Source organism: Bos indicus, chromosome 3 (genome assembly GCF_029378745.1).
Source record: "Bos indicus isolate NIAB-ARS_2022 breed Sahiwal x Tharparkar chromosome 3, NIAB-ARS_B.indTharparkar_mat_pri_1.0, whole genome shotgun sequence".
NCBI lineage: Eukaryota > Metazoa > Chordata > Mammalia > Artiodactyla > Bovidae > Bos > Bos indicus.
Window position 1 is genome coordinate 935,742 of NC_091762.1, and position 17,620 is coordinate 953,361.

At 42.7% G+C, this 17,620-nt stretch overlaps 1 protein-coding gene across 2 annotated transcripts in view; it reads right to left on the bottom strand.

Moving 5' to 3' along the window:
• Positions 1 to 1,075: 1,075 nt before the first annotated feature.
• MPZL1 (myelin protein zero like 1) overlaps positions 1,076 to 17,620 on the bottom strand; it is an 81,844-nt gene continuing 65,299 nt past the window's right edge. Inside the window, exons 5-6 of one of the 2 annotated variants that reach the window (XM_019986394.2) lie at positions 17,162 to 17,264; positions 1,076 to 3,625 (exon numbers count right to left, since the gene is read on the bottom strand). In XM_019986394.2, coding sequence (XP_019841953.2) covers positions 3,524 to 3,625; positions 17,162 to 17,264 — 205 coding nt within the window. In that variant the 3' untranslated portion in view covers positions 1,076 to 3,523. Of the gene's footprint in view, positions 3,626 to 17,161; positions 17,265 to 17,620 lie in introns of those variants that run through there. The other variant, XR_011564704.1, reaches the window with a different exon arrangement.

Sequence of the window (17,620 nt, forward strand, 5' to 3'; positions counted from 1 at the left end):
CCTCATTGCAGTTTTGATTTTCATTTCTCTAATAATTAGCAATGTGAACATCTTTTCATGTGCTTGTTGGCTATCAGTATGTCTTATTTGGAGATGTGTCTACTTAAGTTGTGCCCATTTTTGGATTGGTTATTTTTTTTTTTAATTTATTGACCTATGTGAGATGTTTATATATATTAGAAATTCAGCCCTGTCAGTCACATCTTTGCAGACGTTTCCTCCTATTCCATAGGTTGTCTTTTTGTTTTGTTTACAGTTACCTTTGTTGTGCAAAAGCTTGTAAGTTTGATTAGGTCCAATTAGTTTATTTTTGCTTTTGATTGTATTACTCTTGGAGACGTATCCAAAAAAATACTGCTGTAATATACTAACTTTATCTTTCTAAAAGTGAGTTTGAGATTAGTACAACTAGCATTGACTCATAGTGCTAAACAGAGCAAGACATTTTTGGCATACAGAAAGTATTACTATCTAACAGCTATTATTACTACCACGTCACCTTCTCTCACCTCCACTGTGGCAAGATCCTTGAGAAGCTGTGTGTTCCTTATGCTTAGCACAGTGCCTGGCATATGACAGGATATAGATTTGTTGAATAGATAAATCCATCTATCCATCATCTACCAAGTCAACATTTATTGAGCAATTGCTAATTGCCAGACAATATACTACACACTAAAGATAGAACAGTGAAAAAAACAGCTAAATTCTGGCCTCTCAGTGCTTACGTTCTGGTAGGGAAAACAGATCAGCACATGTATGGTTTGACAGGGAGAAAAACAGCAGGGTTAAGGGGCTTAGAGAGAGCCAGGGGTGGGAGAGGTTGCGTTTTTACATATCACAGAAGGTCTCTCTGAGAAGGTGATATGTGAGCAGACACTTAAAGGAAGTGAAGGAGCAAACCACACAAATGTGCAGAACGTGCTTTCTAGGCTGAAGGTGCAAAGGGCCTGAGGTAGGCACATGGGTGGCATTTCTGAAGAAGAAGCCTGTATGGCTGGAGAGCGATTAAATTAAGGAAAGGGCTTTGATCTCTTCTTCACTTGATCTAAACTGAGCACACAACACAATCCAGTAGTTGAAAAAGATGTATTAAAGTATTCACAAAAGTACAACAATTGAAAAAGAAAAATTAATGAACATGATGGGTTTTTTACCCGGCTGAATACAGTTCCATTGAAAAACTACAGAGAGCTTGAAATTTCAATGCTAAGTAATCCCTTGTAGGGACCCCCTTAGAAAAACCATGTGCAGTCTTAAGAGGCCTCATTCTGCCAAGAATCAGACATGAAAAGGACAGTCCTGCCGTCTGGAAGCAGCCCCACTGTTGTCGTCTAGAGATGAGGATGTTGGGACCCAGGAGAAAGGGCCAAAAGATTCATAGGAGGTGGTTATGAGGAGTTTCAGAAAAGGCCCCAACCCTGAAGTGCTCCACCCCAGTGTGAGCAGCTCCCCGCAGACCAGTCAGTCACAGACCCAGAGTGGGAGGCTGGGGCCCTTGCCCAGTGGAGGCGGGGAGAGGACGCTGACAGCCGTGTTAGCAGAAGCGATAGATAGCTGGTGCTCTGGGTGAGAGCTTCACAAACATGCAGAAAAATAGGGCTCTTGCTCTCAGGAGGTGTTAGGAATGTTCTATACATAGTAGATTCATTGGACGTGCTGAGAAAGGAGGAAAAGGAGAATCCCCTTTTCTCTGTTAAAAAAAAAAAAAGACTAAGAAAATACACACATCAACACATACACTTGGTCTCCCCACAACGTATTTTCTTCTTCCTTGAAATCTTGGATGGCTGTACAATTCTCACAGTGGGAGGACCCACCAAGACTGTCCTCATCCTGGCAGCCTGAAGAATGCTGACGTGCATCCCTCCCCTCACTGCCCCCGCTCGCCCTACACAAAAAGGTCTCCTAAAGGTTCCGGAGTTTTCACCATGGAAGCAGAGAAGGCCCAGGGTACAAGGCAAAGCTGGGCACTTTGCAGAGCTGCTCAGGGCGAGTGTTCTTCATCCCTCTTCCGCACGGGGCCTGTGGGCACAAAGGAGGGACAGGCAGCGCAGCGCAAAGGCCTTCCTCCCGCGTGCAACACAGACCAGACACGCCAGGCTCAGAGACGGCAGGCACGCGTGGCGACAAAACCCAGTCCTGCTGACATACATGTCAACAGAATGTGAGCTGGAGTACCATGGGATTCACAGCAGTCTCTCAGAAAATAAAAGACCGCACAAATGGGGCAGAGTTTGTTTGTAGCTCATATACTTTTTCTTTGTGTAACCACCTCCTAAACATCTTTAAATCTAAATTACTCTTTATTTCCTTAGAACTTGGCCTTCAAAGTCTCTCACAAAGAGAACAAGACGGGAAGAAAAAAAGGAAGCAGCTCTTAGGGGACCTCAAACTAAATGAGATGAAAACTAACATTACCTGTCACACCCATTTACCCCCCAGTGTGTTCTGGGACTATATCATCAGTATTTTCAATTTTAAATGAAAAAAATTCTTTACAAATCTAACTGTTTTTAACCTCAAAGTCCTTGAAGATATTATTATAGGAGCCAGGCTGCTGGAAGCATGACTGAAGCTTTATAAAGATTCTCTAGAGAGAGCTCTGCCATACTAGAGACTGGCAATCTAATTATTCCATTTCTGCCTACTTAGAAGGAAATGAAATTCTGCTCCTTCAGCTATATGGGGACTTGTTACAAGCACGAAGGACTTCAGCAAAGAATATACCATACCTTTTGCTCTCCAAATAGTACAGTACTCTTCAAGCCAGTCTGGGTTCTCTATTTCAATTATGTATCGATTATGGTACGGATCCAAAAGTACCTGGAAAGAAATGACTTCTGGCATTGATCCTTTGCTAATCTTGCTATGATGAATCCACAAATCGAGACGATATGCTACAGGGTGTAATTTTATAGTCTACGTTAACACTGAAAGCAGAAAACTGCCCTGTATTTTAGAGAGAAAAATAGCAACAGAAATCACATGGTCTTCAAGTGGCATAGCAAATGGATGCTTTCTAAAAATAACTGCCAAACAGGCGATATACCCTGGGCTAAAGGCCATCCTGAACATGCTTCCATCACAGCATCTCCAGTCTCCAACTACGATACACACAAAGGCGGGGTAAGCCCTTATAGTAAAAGGCCATGTCTACTAGAATACTAAAAGATCTGCCACGTTCCTCATTAAGGCAAACCACATCTAAACGATGGTGATAGGAATGTGTCTGAATTTTCTCAACTGTAAATGATCCTGAAGGGCAGTACAAAAACAGCAAGACAATTTATATACACATAGAATCATACCGTCTCTTCATCATGCAACTGGCTCCTTGCACCAGGAAGATTAAATAGAACATTTATACACATCCTTTATACACATCTTTTTCTCCCTCTATGACTAAACATGTGCTTCTCCACGTTCTGGTTTCCAAGGCCACACATACTTATGGGCTACATTTTCTGCACAAGAGTCCAGTTTGGATTTGTTTATTGCTTAGGATATGATGGCGGTCTTCTCAATTTTTCCGAATGTCTGCGTACACCACAGACTCTGACTTGTTAATCCTGTCGCTGTGGTGTCCGCCAGAGTGGTCTAGCTGCGCATATATGACTGGGCCCTGGGGAAGAGAAGCAGAATTAGAGGTATGGAATTAATTAGAGGTATGGCCTTGTGACGTGCAGGGACAGAAGCGATGATTAAAGTGATATTGTTAGGGTTTCAGAGCGAAGAGTCCCCCCTTTTGAATGTCTTCAGGAATATATATTCCTTCTTAGGAACAGTATGTCCAGGACTGACTTTAAAACAAGATTGGGTATACTTGGTAACTGTTCAAGATGGTACATAGAGATTTGTCATACTATTCTGTCTACTTTTGTATCTGTTTTAAAATATCTATAACAATATAATATTCCTTCTCAAGAGTTACCCTTAAATACCTGTCACAGAATTCCTCACCTCTTGTAAATGGGATCAGAGTCTCAAGGACAAAGATGGGCACTTCTGCCAACCCAACACCCACTGAAATCATGACTTTAAGAATGATACAAGAAATCAACATATGCAGTGCCACTCGAAAATACAATCAATTTGAACATTTTATATAAATAAGTACTTTCACAACCCTTAGAGTCCCTTCCAACCCAGAGATTCTAAAACTGTAAACAACAGCAACTACCACAAAATAGCCTTCTTTAGGGGTAAAAAGAAGTTTAATATAACCCAAAGCAATTGCCCCAATCCAGGGAATCTCTCCTTGAATAGTCTACTACTGTGCTTAAGTTTTCAATTTTGAAGTCATAAGATCAGTAGCCACAAGCATGTGGTTTAAAATAAACACTCTTGAAACTTCTATATGAATCTAGAATGGTAGATACATGACATATGCATTTGGCGAGAACCACAGAAATGCACAACACAAACAGTGAGCCTTAATACAAACCATGGACTTTAGTTAATTATAAAGTTCTCTGTATTAATTCATCAACTGTCACAAAGGTACCACAACAAGTCGTTAACAATCAGGGAAACTTTGGAGAGGAAGGAGTACATAGGACCTCTTTACTTTCTGCTAGATTCTTCTGTAGACTTAACACTGCTCTAAGACATAAAGTCTACTTTATAAGAAATAACTGAATAAACTAAAATAAACATCCTCACTCCCATCTAGGAGTCTTATACCCAGCGTCCTTTAATGCGTAGCGTGGGATCCTGTGGAGTTCAGGCACTCCAACTTCCAGAGAAGGGATAAACCGAGCTCTGCAATGGTGCACCTGAAAGATGAGTTACACAGTAACACCGCTGGGCCCATCCGCACGCCAGCAGGGCTGGACCCATCCGCACGCCGGCGGGGCCGGACCCGCCCACACACCGGCAGGCCTGCAGCCTGAACTTCCGAGCGTGGCAGTAGCACTGGTGAGCACTAGCCGTGTGGCCTCAGCCCAGGCATATGTTTGACCCCCCAAGCATTACTGTCTTCATCTCTAACACGGCACTAGCAACAGTATTATACCTCTTAAGACTGCTGTAAGAATCAGATGATATCTACAAGTAAAACTTGAGCAATGTCTGACAGCATTCGAAATACATCAATCATTTTTACCATGAACATACTGTTACACAAATATAATTAAAAGCACACCAACGTTACCAATCAAACAAATCAAGCAAAGTCACTTTGTTTTTGGTCAGTGTGTGATACTTTTCATGGCTGTCATGGGTAATGCAACAGATCATGCTGTTAATGCTGAATCAAACTGAAACCCTCTATATTCATCTCAGAAAGCTGCCAGTTAAATGTGATTCTAAAAAATAAAAAGGTAAACAAACAAATGTTGTTCAAGTCATTATTTAAGGTGGTTTATTACATAGCAATAGGTAACCGAGACACTGTATGAGTGGGAAAGAGAACAGAGAAAGCAACAGAGGAAAATAACAGAATAACCTCTGAGTCAGTCAGTAAATATTAAGAAACTAGGAAGGTCTTTCATGTGAAACAGTATTATTGTCTTTCATGGCACAAGAACACAACAGTTTGTCGAAAGGAACTGGGAAAACACTGAAGGATAAAAGGAGCCCCTACTTACTGATGGGTTAGTTTCTCCAAATCGCTTCCTAACGTCCTCACTCTTTACCCCTTAGAAGCTCTTTAGGCCAGCGGCTTTGTTAAATGCCTAGAACAGCCCCTGGCAGACTGCGGATGCTGGATGAAAGGTGGATGAAATAATGAATCCAGAGGAATTCTCACCAGCATTGGGGATTGGGAATCTGCCGGTGAATGTAGCTCAGTTTTGACTAGCTCTCTAAAGTCTGGTCCGAGGGAGATTTGGAAGCTGATGGTACCTCGAGTTTCTGTGGAACATGCCTCAGGACTTTGACAAGAAGTCAACCGTCTTCTTTGGCTAAGACCATTGAGGACTTCAGGAGAGGCCAGTGAACCAAGAACTTGGAAATGCACCTGCTATATCGCTAAAACATTCACTTTGGGGTGTTTGAGAGTTAAAACAATATCAATAATAACAGCTATGCTAACCTAGCTGTACTGTACATCCTGACACCTTTCCTCATCCTCTATTTTTTTTTTTTTGGTGCTGCCACAAAGAATTACAACAACCAAGTGAAAAATCACTCCATACGTATATATTTTCCTCAACTATTTATTATACAAATAACTCTTACTATTAAAAATGTTTCAAAAAATTAATTGCTTGACCTAGGTTTATTCTTTTAGTTCCAGTTAGAAATGAAATTATCCCTGGACATGAAATTTACTCTAATATAAAAACACAGTGGTGACCGAGTAGGGAGAAACTCCAGGAAGAAAGGGTTATGGAAGAGCAAGGAGACCTGTCTCTGAACACATATTAATGTCTTAGAAGCTATTATGTTCTGAATTACACTCTCCATAGCCTCTGTAGCCCTTTAGAATCTGAACCTGGTCCTCCAGGCATTAGAGGGATCACCCTTGACACCCTAACACAGGTATCAAGATCTGCTTTAACCACATGCTCACTGACTGTTCACAAAACGCATTTTCAGTATTTATTTCACATCACCAAATACAGATGCGAAACAGTGTGTGTTGTGACATTTTTTGACATAAATGAAATGATCAAAACAAAGTTGAAAAGAACTGGATATAGGCAGGACAGAATAAGTATACATCTTAAGAGCCACACGGATCTGGGTCTAACACCAGCTCTGGCAATAACTACTGACCTTGGGCAAGTGACTAAACGATAGTGGAGGAACTTACTTCCCAGGACCGCCGTGAGAACTAAATGAGACAATACAGGTGTTGTACTTCTGGAGACCTTACATATCTAGAGACTAAAGTGACAAAAACATAACTTTCCCACTCACTGTCCTCCAAAAATACTTGCCCCCTGTTTTTTTTGGCTGTGCCATGTGGTATGCGGGATCTTAGTTCCCCAACCAGGGATCACACCTGTACCTCTGCAGTAGAAGCTTGAAATCCTAACCACTGGACTGCTAGGGAGTTCCCGCTTGCCTTTTGTATACCAAGCATTGTTTCCAGAAAAGGATCTAGAAAACCAATTGTCCCAAAGATAGACACACAAAGATGATTTGAAATCAATGTCATTCAAAACTAAGCTTTACAGAGAAAGATACTCCAAACTCCTAAGTAGTGCCTACCTGACACCCTTCCCAACACAACTGCCCACTTTGTTTGTGGGAGGAGTCCCCCCTGCCTTTTTTTTTTTTTAATTAATTTGGAAACCAACTTTATTTGTGGCTGTGCTGAGTCTTCATTGCCACGAGCAGGCTTCTTCTAGCTGCAGGGAGCAGGGGCTGTTTGATAGTTGCGGGGAGCGGGATTCTCTCTGCAGTGGCTTCTCTAGGTGCGTGGGTTCCAGTGGTCGCGACTGGTGGGCACTAGAGCACAGGCTCAGTAGTCGTGGCACAAGGGCTTGGTTACTCTGTGGTATGTGGGATCTTCTCGGACCAGGGATTGAACCTGTGTCCCTTGTATTGGAAAGCGGTTGCTTAACCACTGGACCACCAGGGAGGTCCAAGAGCCCTAAATTGGTTCTGGTGTTCACTCACTTCACTCAGGTAATTTGACTCCACCCTCTCCTGCCCCCGGGGCTTCCCTTGTGCCTCAGCTGGTGAAGAATCTGCCTGCAACGCAGGAGCCCTAGGTTCAATTTCTGGGTTCAATCCCTGGGTTCAATCCCTGGGTTTGGGAAGATCCCCCGGAAAAGGGAAAGGCTACCCACTCCAGTATTCTTGCCTGGAGAATTCCATGGACTGTATAGTCCACTGGGTCGCGAAAATCAAACAGGACTGAGTGACTTTCACTTTCACCTCTCCTGCCCCCCTTGCACAAGATGGCAAGAGGCATCAGCATGTGACCCACTCTGGCCAAGGGAACTAGGAGAAGTTTGCTGAGGGGCTTCTGGTAATTTTCCTTTATAATAAAAACCACCTGGGAGGAGATTCAGCTCTTCCTACAGGTGCCTTTTTTCATGAGCTGCCTCAAGGCATGGCAGTCATTTTGAGGTTGAGGGAAGGAGCCTGAGAACAATGTGCCCAGAGGATGAAAGAATAAGATGGAAAGAACTTGAGTCTTAAGGACACTACTGGACCACTAAACTAATGAACACAGAGGTACCCTGCTTTGGGGTCTCTTGTGAGTTCACAATCTCTTGCTGTTAAAGGTATTTTTAGTCAGGTCTTCTGTCACTAATCTCCCAATTATAACAAAAATAGTGGCCAAAGACAGATGAGTAATACAGCACAATTCATGCGCTGCCTGGCTATTATGTTTTCACCTTTTGTAAATTTCCTTCCTGGAGTACTAGTATTGTCTCTCTTTTGATAAAATAACATGGAGTTATTTATCCACTCAAATAGTAATGACTAATGCTATTAGACTCTCAGATGATGCCTGCAGGTAGGAAATGGAAGGCTTTGCTGATCAAGGAACATGTCTTGATAGACCCACTGGAAGAAAGTACTAAGGGATAGTTTGCAAATATTCCTGCCACGTGTCCCCTTCACACATCTGACTGCGTACGTGGGTAGTGACTGCCTAAACCCGTCCTTATAAGGCACAGTAGACCGTGTTTGCTTGTGTGTGTGTGTGTGTGTGTGTGTGTGTGTGTGTTAGTCGCTCAGTCGTGTCTGACTCTTTGCAACCCCATGGACTGAAGCCTCCCAGGCTCCTCTGTCCATGAATTCTCCAGGCAAGAACACTGGAGTGGGTAGCCAGTCCCTTCTCAGGGGATCTTCCCGACCCAGGGATTGAACCCAGATGTCCTGTATTGCAGGTGGATTCTCTACTGTCTGAGCCACCAGGGAAGGCCATAGTGTACCATGAACCCTTATAATTAGCAAAGGAAAAATGAGAAGGTCGTTAGACGTCAACTTGCCCTAACCCATTATTTAATAAGAAGGTGTTCAGACATCAACTTGCCCTGAGCCATTATTTCAAAGATTAAGGGAACAAATGCTGAAGTTAAATAATTCCCTGCAAGTTCACACCATTAGCTGGACCCAAGAGTCAATACTAGTTTGTAACACATGACTAACCCTTAATACACTAAGATGTCTATCTAATAAATATGAAGATTTCCTCAAGGTTGTTTGTTAGGATGTACATATAAAAAAGTTCTCCATATCACGGAAAAGCTTGAAGAGGATCCCAACAAACCAGGAGCCTCTGAGGTTCTGTAGGGCAGGGACCAGGTGATAATCATCTCTGTGTTTCCCATGTTCAGCTAACATTGCATATATGCTGAGGGCTTAGATGTGTGTGGAAGTGATACATACAATGCAAAGATCAGGTTGTCAAAACAACTGCTACGTTTGGTTATGCTCAATTTATAAAAAGTATTTAATCTCATAAATTCCCTAATAAGATGAACATATTAGGTCAAGCCAGTTTTCTCCAAACAGAAACCTTTTCTGCTTCAGTCTGAATAACTGGAAGATAGAATATCAAAAGGATTCTGGTGAGAACAACTTCCATAAACTCCTCTGGTGCTCAGAGAGGTATTTCTGTCACACACACTGAGGGTGCCACGTGATGGTGAGTAAGAGCACACACAAGTGTCACCTGAGGCCCTCTGGTGCTCAGGAATTCTGTGGAGTATTTGAAGCAAATGTTTTAACCCCAGGATAGCAGCCCTTGTTTTAAGGTGACCACTGAATGAAAACCTAAATAAAACAAAAACTGGAAGATAAAGCTGCAAGGAAATCACAGCTTCAAGTCTCATGTTGACTGGCAAAGGCTTTATAAACTCCAGAATCAGGTTAAGGCAGAAAATATCTTTAACAAGTTGTACAACTATAAAATAAAAGATACATTATTACTTGATTACAAATAACCAAGTAAGACAAAGGCTACTCCAGGTAATGTCACTTAACAGAAACCCTGATTTGCAACATGTTCAGCATTATGTGAACCAAGAACTTCCAGATGTCCAGGCTGGGTTTAGAAAAGGAAGCAAAACTAGAGATCAAATTGCCAACATTCACTGGATTACAGAGAAAGCAAGGGAATTTCAGAAAACATCTATCTCTGTTTCATCAACTATGCTAAAGCCTTTGACTGTGTGGATCATGACAAACTGTGGAAAGCTCTCAGAGAGATGGGAGTACCAGACCATCTTACATGTCTCCTGAGAAACCTGCATGCAGGGCAAGAAGCAACGGTCAGAACCCTGTATGGAACAACTGACTGGTTCAAGATCGAGAAAGGGGTCTGACAGGGCTGTCTGCTGTCACCCTGTCTGTTTAATCGAAACACTGAGCATATCATGAGAAATGCCAGGCTGGGTGAGTTACAAGCCAGAATCAAGATAGGCAGGAGAAACATCAACAATCTCAGATATGCGGATGATACCACTCTAATGGCAGAAAGGGAAGAGGAACTAGAGAGCCTCTTGATGAGGGTGAAGGAGGAGAGTGAAAGAGCTGGCTGAAGACTAAATATTAAAAACACTAAGATCATTGCATCTGGCCCCATTACTGCATGGCAAACAGAAGGGGAAAAGGTGGAAGGAGTGACAGATTTCTTCTTCTCGGGCTCCAAAATCACTGCAGATGCTGACTGCAGCCATGAAATCAGAGAATGATTGCTTCTTGGCTGGAAAGTGATAACAAACCTAGACAGTGGGTTGAAAAGCAGAGACATTACTCTGTGGACACAGGTCTGTATAGTCAAGGCTATGGTCTTCCCAGTGGTCATGTATGGTGTGAGAGGTGGGCCATAAAAAAGGCAGAACAGCAAAGAACTGATGCCTTCAAACTGTGGTGCTGGAGAAGACTCCTGAAAGTCCCTTGGACATCAAGGAGATCAAACCAGTCAATCCTAAGGGAGATCAACCCTGAATGTTCACTGGAAGGACTAATGCTGAAGCTGACGCTCCAGTATTTTGGTCATCTGATGCACACAGATGACTCACTGGAAAAGTCCCTGATGCTGGGAAAGACTGAGGGCAGAAGGAGAAGAGGGCATCAGAGGATGAGATGGCTGGATGGCATCACTAGTACAATGAACATGAATTTGGGCAAACTCTGGGATCTGGTGATGGACAGGGAGGCCTGACGTGCTGCAGTCCATGGGGTCGCAAAGAGTTAGATACGACTGGGCGACTGAACAACAACTAGAGAGAGGAGGCTTTCGGGGACCTGCACTGAACACAAAGAAAATAACCCAGGAATCAAACTGTGGGGAACACTGAGGCTCTCCTCTCAAAACTGACCTGAGGTCCGGCTGCAAACACTGAAAAACGATAGTATAGATTGACCCAGTGCGTGAACTGCTTCCCACTAACCTCCAGAAAATGCCAGAGTCAGGACTGGGCAGAACCCTGGGAGTGTATTCACAAGAGAGCTGAGCCTGGCTCTGACTCAGGGACAGCAGGCACAGCAGGCTGGGGTCTGGATGCTGAAAACAGGGCAGGCGAGAGACGGCAGCCACTCCAGTCTTCCTGCCTGGAGAGTCCCATGGACAGAGGAGCCCGGTGGGCTACAGTCTATCGTCTCGCAAAGAGTCGGACACAACCGAGCGACCAGCACTTTCATTTTTGAGTCCACTTACGGAGTGCCTTCACTATGAACAGACAACCAAGGATCACTGGGCATTTGAGGAAAGCTTCTAACATGAAGACAAAAACTGTAAGAGAAAAAAGGGAATTCAAAAGAAACAGTAACAGAAGAAAACATTTTTTAAAAAATCATATAAAACAAGAAAAAATTATACAGAGAGATAAGACAATGTATTCATGAAAACAAGTATGGGCTACTAGAATCTGAGAATAAGTAATAGTTCTTGAAAATTACTTGAACTATTACTATCTTCCTCTTAAGGAAGAACTTAAATATTTAATAAAAGTTGGAGGATAAAGTTGTAGAGATTTTCCAGAAGAAAATTGCAAAACAGAAAAAATAAGAAAGAACTGTTCTAGGAAATGATCCAATTCTTCACAGGAATTTCCAAAACAGAGAGTAAGAAAATGGAGGAGGAAATTTTCCAGAGAATAATGCAAGACAATATCCTAAGTGAAGGACATAGCTTCCAGATTGAAAGAGTCCACTGAGTAGCCAGTATAATGTATGAAATAATCCCACAATTTTATAAAATTTCAGAACACAAGGGATAAAAAAAGACGCTAAGAGAAGGAGAATAAAACTGGCCCCACACAAAGGAGGAGGCATCAGGACAGTATCAACTTCTTGGCGTTGGAAGCTAGAGAAATCAGCAATGCCTCAAAATGCTGAAGGAAAATGATTTCCAATCTGGAATCCCACCCAACCAGATTCTCAGTCAAGCTTGAGGGAGGAGAATAAAAACAATTTCAGACCTGCTGAAGACAAACATATTATTTTACAGTTTTGGAGGTCAAAAGTTTGAGATGGGTTTCACTGGGGTGAATCAAGGCATCAGTAGAGCTGCGCTCCTCCTGGGGGCTCCAGGAGAATCTGCTTCCTTGATTTCCCCACCTTATGAGAGCTGCTTGCATTCCATGGCTTGTGACCCCTTCCTTCATCTTCAAAGCCAGCAGAACAGTCTTCAAATCTCTGGCTCGGACCCTCCTGCTTCCCTCTGATAAGGACCCTTCTGATTACATTTGGCCCACGTGGATAATCCAGGAAAATCTCCCCATCTCAAGATCCGTAAGGTAACGATCTTGACATGTAACGTAACATATCCCACAGGTTCCAGGGCTTAGGATGTGGACATCTTTTAGATGTCATTATTCTGTTTACCATACAAAGCCTCAACATTCGTATCTGCTGTGCATCCTTTCTCAAGAAGTTATGGAGGATATGTTCTACCACACTATGGGGATAAAGTAAAAAGGTGAGGATCTGAGGTCTGACAGAAGCGAGAGAAAGAAAATTTCTTGGGAGGGGAGGCCCAGGATGATTCCTACACAGCAGCCTAAAGCACAACAAAGCCAGAAGATTTCAACAGGCATGTCTCCATGAATAAAATGAAACCAACAGAATATCTGATGTGTCTGAATGTGCTCAGAGTTTTTTGCCTGGAGAGTTTTGAGATGGAGTGCATTCACAGATAAGCACTTAGAAAACTAAGCAAATAAAAACCAAAATAAAGATGAGCTCTATGACAAACAAAAAAATAATTGTACAAAAACCCAAATGTATGCAGTACAACAGTGAGAAAAACAGGTATATGTAACAGTGAAAAATAACACCTGACCACATATCCATACTGGGAAGAAGCGTGTGGCCGCGTATATACTTGAAAGTGTATGCTGGGAAGAAGGGCTTGAAGGGAGGTGCTAAATTCAGTAATAAAGTTGCTCAGAAATATGAAGATAAATATCAGGGGGAAAATGGCAAAAAGAGAAACTTCCCTGGTGATATAGTGGATAAAAATCCCCCTGCTAATATAGAGAACACAAGTTCGAGCCCTGGTCAGGGTAGATTCCACATGCCACAGAGCAACCGAGCCCAATTACTGAGCCTACGTGCTGCAAATACTGAAGCCCAAGCGCGCTACAGGCTGTGCTCGGCAACAAGAGAAGCCGCCGAAGCAGCAGCCCAGGCACCACAACAAAGAGTGAAAGTGAAAAGTGAAGTCGGTTGTGTCCGACTCTTTGCAACCCACTGGACTGTAACCTATCAGGCTCCTCCGTCCAGGGGATTTTCCAGGCAAGAGTGCTGGAGTGGATTGCCATTTCCTTCTCCAGGGGATCTTCCCGACCCAAGAATCGAACCCCGGTCTCCTGCATTGCGGGCAGACGCTTTACCGTCTGAGCCAGTAGGGTAGCCGCCCCTGCTTTAAACAGCCACAGCTACAGAAAGCCCACGTGCTGCATCAAACATCCAGCACAACCAAAAATAAGTGAGTAAATAAAAATTTTAAAATAGCTACAAGAATGGAAAGTGTTTGGCTGCTATTTCTTAAATTTTTTTTTACTTCCCTTTCCTTCTCAGCCTCCAGTCAGGTTGCTTAGTGGTGTTTGCTGGCTTGCTACTGTAGTTCTGTTCATGGCTCCCAGTTTTTCTTTCGTGCTTTGCTTTGGTTAGTTTCAATTGCTTCTTCAAGTTTACTGAATTTTTCTTCCATAGTGTCTAATCTGTCATTTATGCCATCCGATGTTTTTTTCATTTCTAGAAGTTTCTTCCATTTTGGTCTTTTTTTATATTTCTATTTCTCTCCATATTATGTTAAGGTTTCCCTTACAACCTTAAGTTTATTTTTAAGATTTATAATATTTATTTTAAGGTCCTTGTCTATGAATTCTATCGCCTATGTCACTTCTGGGTTTGCTTCTATTGGTTGACTTTTCTCTTGACTATATGTTTTATATTCCCCCTTCTTTGTATGCTTGGTAATTTTTGACTGATGTCAGACATTGTGAAATTTTTTTTTTTTAACACCAAAAACCTTGGTATTGGGGTAGGCTTCCCAGGCGGTGCTAGTGGCAAAGAACCCACCTGCCAGTGCAGGAGACATAAGAGGTGCAGGTTTGATCCCTGGATTGGGCAGATCCCCTGGAGGAGGTCATGTAAACCTACTCCAACGTTCCTGCCTAGAGAATCCCATGACAGAAGCACCTGAGGGGCTACAGTCTGTAGGGCTGCAAAGAGTCAGACATGACTGAACGGATGTAGCACATACACACAGCCAGTCAGACACTGGGAATTTTTCGACGGCAGGTGTTGGATTTTGTTTTTTGGTGTTTTTCTTTTTAAAAACTTGAAGCATAATTAATTTACAATACCGTGTTAGTTTCAAGTGTACGGCAAAGTGATTCAGCTACACACACACACACACACACACACACACACACACACACACACACACACACATATATACAAATACACTTTTTTGTACATATATGTGTGTGTGTGTATATATATATATATATATACTTCTTTAGATTCTTGGATTTTGTTATATTGCAAAGACTGGATTTTGTGCTGGCATGCACCTAAATTAGTTTTACATTAGTTTGATTCTTTAAACGCTTCCTTTTTATGGTGGGTCCATAGCATCCACAATCTGGTGCTGATTTAGCCCTTACTACCAAGGTGCTAATTTAGTCCCATTACCCCAATGGCTCAGCGGTAAAGAATCTGCTGCCAATGCAAGAGACATGGGTTCAACCCCTGGGTCGGGAAGATTCCCCGGAGAAGGAAGTGACACCCCACTGCAGTATTTTTTTTTTCCCCTACTCCAGTATTCTTGCCTTGGAAATCCCATGGACAGAGGAGCCTAGAGGGCTATAGTCCATGGCATCACAGAGTTGGATGCAACTTATGCCACTAAGGTGTGACCATTCTGAGAACTCCAACCAATACCCTGTACATAATGAGTTCTCTCCACTCTGCGTTTGAGAACACAAACTATTTCCAGTCCTGGGTGAGCTTCAGGGCACTGTACAACCTACTGCTTTCCAGGCAGCTCTTCTCTGGCCACCAGGACCTGTCGCCCACACATCCACAAATCTGTATTTAGCAAAGACTCAAGGGGACCCATCGCGTCTTCTCTCTATACTGTTTCTTCTTCTCTGGCACGGTGTCTCGTAAATCCTAGCCACCCTGGCTTCCCCAGCTCAGGGGACAGCTGAGCCGTTTCTGCTTCCCCTCAGTACTGTAGTCTGGGAGATGCCTGAAGGCAGCCGGGACGATCACGGGGCTGCCTTTATTCCCGTCTCTCAGGAATCATGGTACTGCACAGCCTGTCTCCCAGTGTAGAGAATTCTTTCTTTCTTCCCCTACCCCAATTTGTTTTCAATAGAACAACTTCTACAGCATTTCAAGGGCAGAAGAAAAAGTTTCCAGGGCTTCTTTAGGTATAATGTCTACCCGTAACTTTAATGCCTTTATTCACAACCTTATTTCTATTCACAATCCAAATTAGTAAATTAGGTATCTGAGGCATACTATGTAAACTGAGAGAGAGACAGAAAGACACACAGACAAAAAGAATGAGAGAGACGAACAGACAGACTAGGAATCAGTAAGGTCCTGATGCTGTGAAAGAATATATGCTGCCTAGAAATCTAAGGTTTGAGCCCCAATTCTGCTGCTAACTGCTCTGTGCTTTTAATAGTTTAACATCACAACGCCTCTGTGTCCTCACCACATATGACAACTGCGGACTAAGACTATGGGGTAATTCTTCCACAAGACACTGTTATTCTTTTCTTTACTTCCTCTTAAATCCACCCCCTAATGCCTCCTCCTCAGAGCAAAGTTATAACTGGCCACATTCCTTCTAACACTTTCTATCCCAGAAGAACAGAATCAGTACTAAGCTCTGGAATTTCTGCCATCGCCACAATTATAGTTACATCAGCGTGGACAATACACAATATTAACCACAATGCTAGATTCCATGCTAAGTTCCAAATACAAGTTATTTCTTCTCTGTACTTTCTACAAAAAGCAGAAACCAGACTTTCCTGTTCATCAAGCCAACTAATTATTCAAGTAACTGCTTGCTGCTGCTGCTGCTGGTGCTGCTGCTAAGTCGCTTCAGTCGTGTCCGACTCTGTGCGACCCCATAGATGGCAGCCCACCAGGCTCCCCCATCCCTGGGATTCTCTAGGCAAGAACACTGGAGTGGGTTGCCATTTCCTTCTCCAATGCATGAAAGTGAAAAGTGAAAGAGAAGTCACTCAGTCCTTTCCTACCCTTAGCGACCCCATGGACTGCAGCCCACCAGGCTCCTCCGTCCATGGGATTTTTCCAGGCAAGAGTACTGGAGTGGGGTGCCAGTGCCTTCTCCGAATCCTAAATAATTCATACAAAATAACTTTTCTGTTTTATTATCAATACCAAAATTAACTTACTCCTGTGAATTTCATGGCTTAAGGTACACCTCAATATAGAATCTAGCTCACTAGCTTTAATTCTTTGAGCAATTAGGGAAGAAGTGTTTACATCTGACATTCATCTCCTAATTTTGCTTGAGCCAATCTGTTAGTGGTGGTTTGGTGGAAACCTTTACTCAAGTCAGATTCTTTTCCACATACTTTCTTGTGTTCCTCCTAAACCAACCCCTACATTCTTCTCTGCTTCTCTTGCTCTGTCTTTCTGTTTCACTCTCTCACAGCTTAGTATTATTCTTTTCCGCATCCCAGAACACGACACAGCACCAAACTGCAGCGCATGGTACAGTGGGCAGACCGCAATCAGCTGTTACCTGGTGAGATCCAGAAGGCAGGCTCTTTACTAGACCCTCTGTGTCGGAGGGAGACTTCCGTGAAACCTGCTTAACTGGTGACACATTCTCTGATGTATTGCAGCTGATAAGTTGGCAATTTGGAGAACAAATGTAAAAAAAAAAAAAAAAAAATTAAAATGGAAACATAAAATATAGAAATGCAAGTGATGACAGATGAAATAGCAGATATATAAAAACAAAACTCAACAAAACAATGAGTATCAAAACAATCACATTTCTTGAAACTAATTTTTATCCCTGACACTAATTCTTCCAAGTCAGTGATGCAGCTCCAGGGGAGGAAAAGAAACCAATGTGGGATGACCACTTAGCCCCAGTTTACAACAATGATACCTGCTGAATGGGATTCTGGCTATACTATACATTTATCCTTTGACTGCTTTGGCTTTTTCCCCTGTTATCATTCCTCCTTTGGCA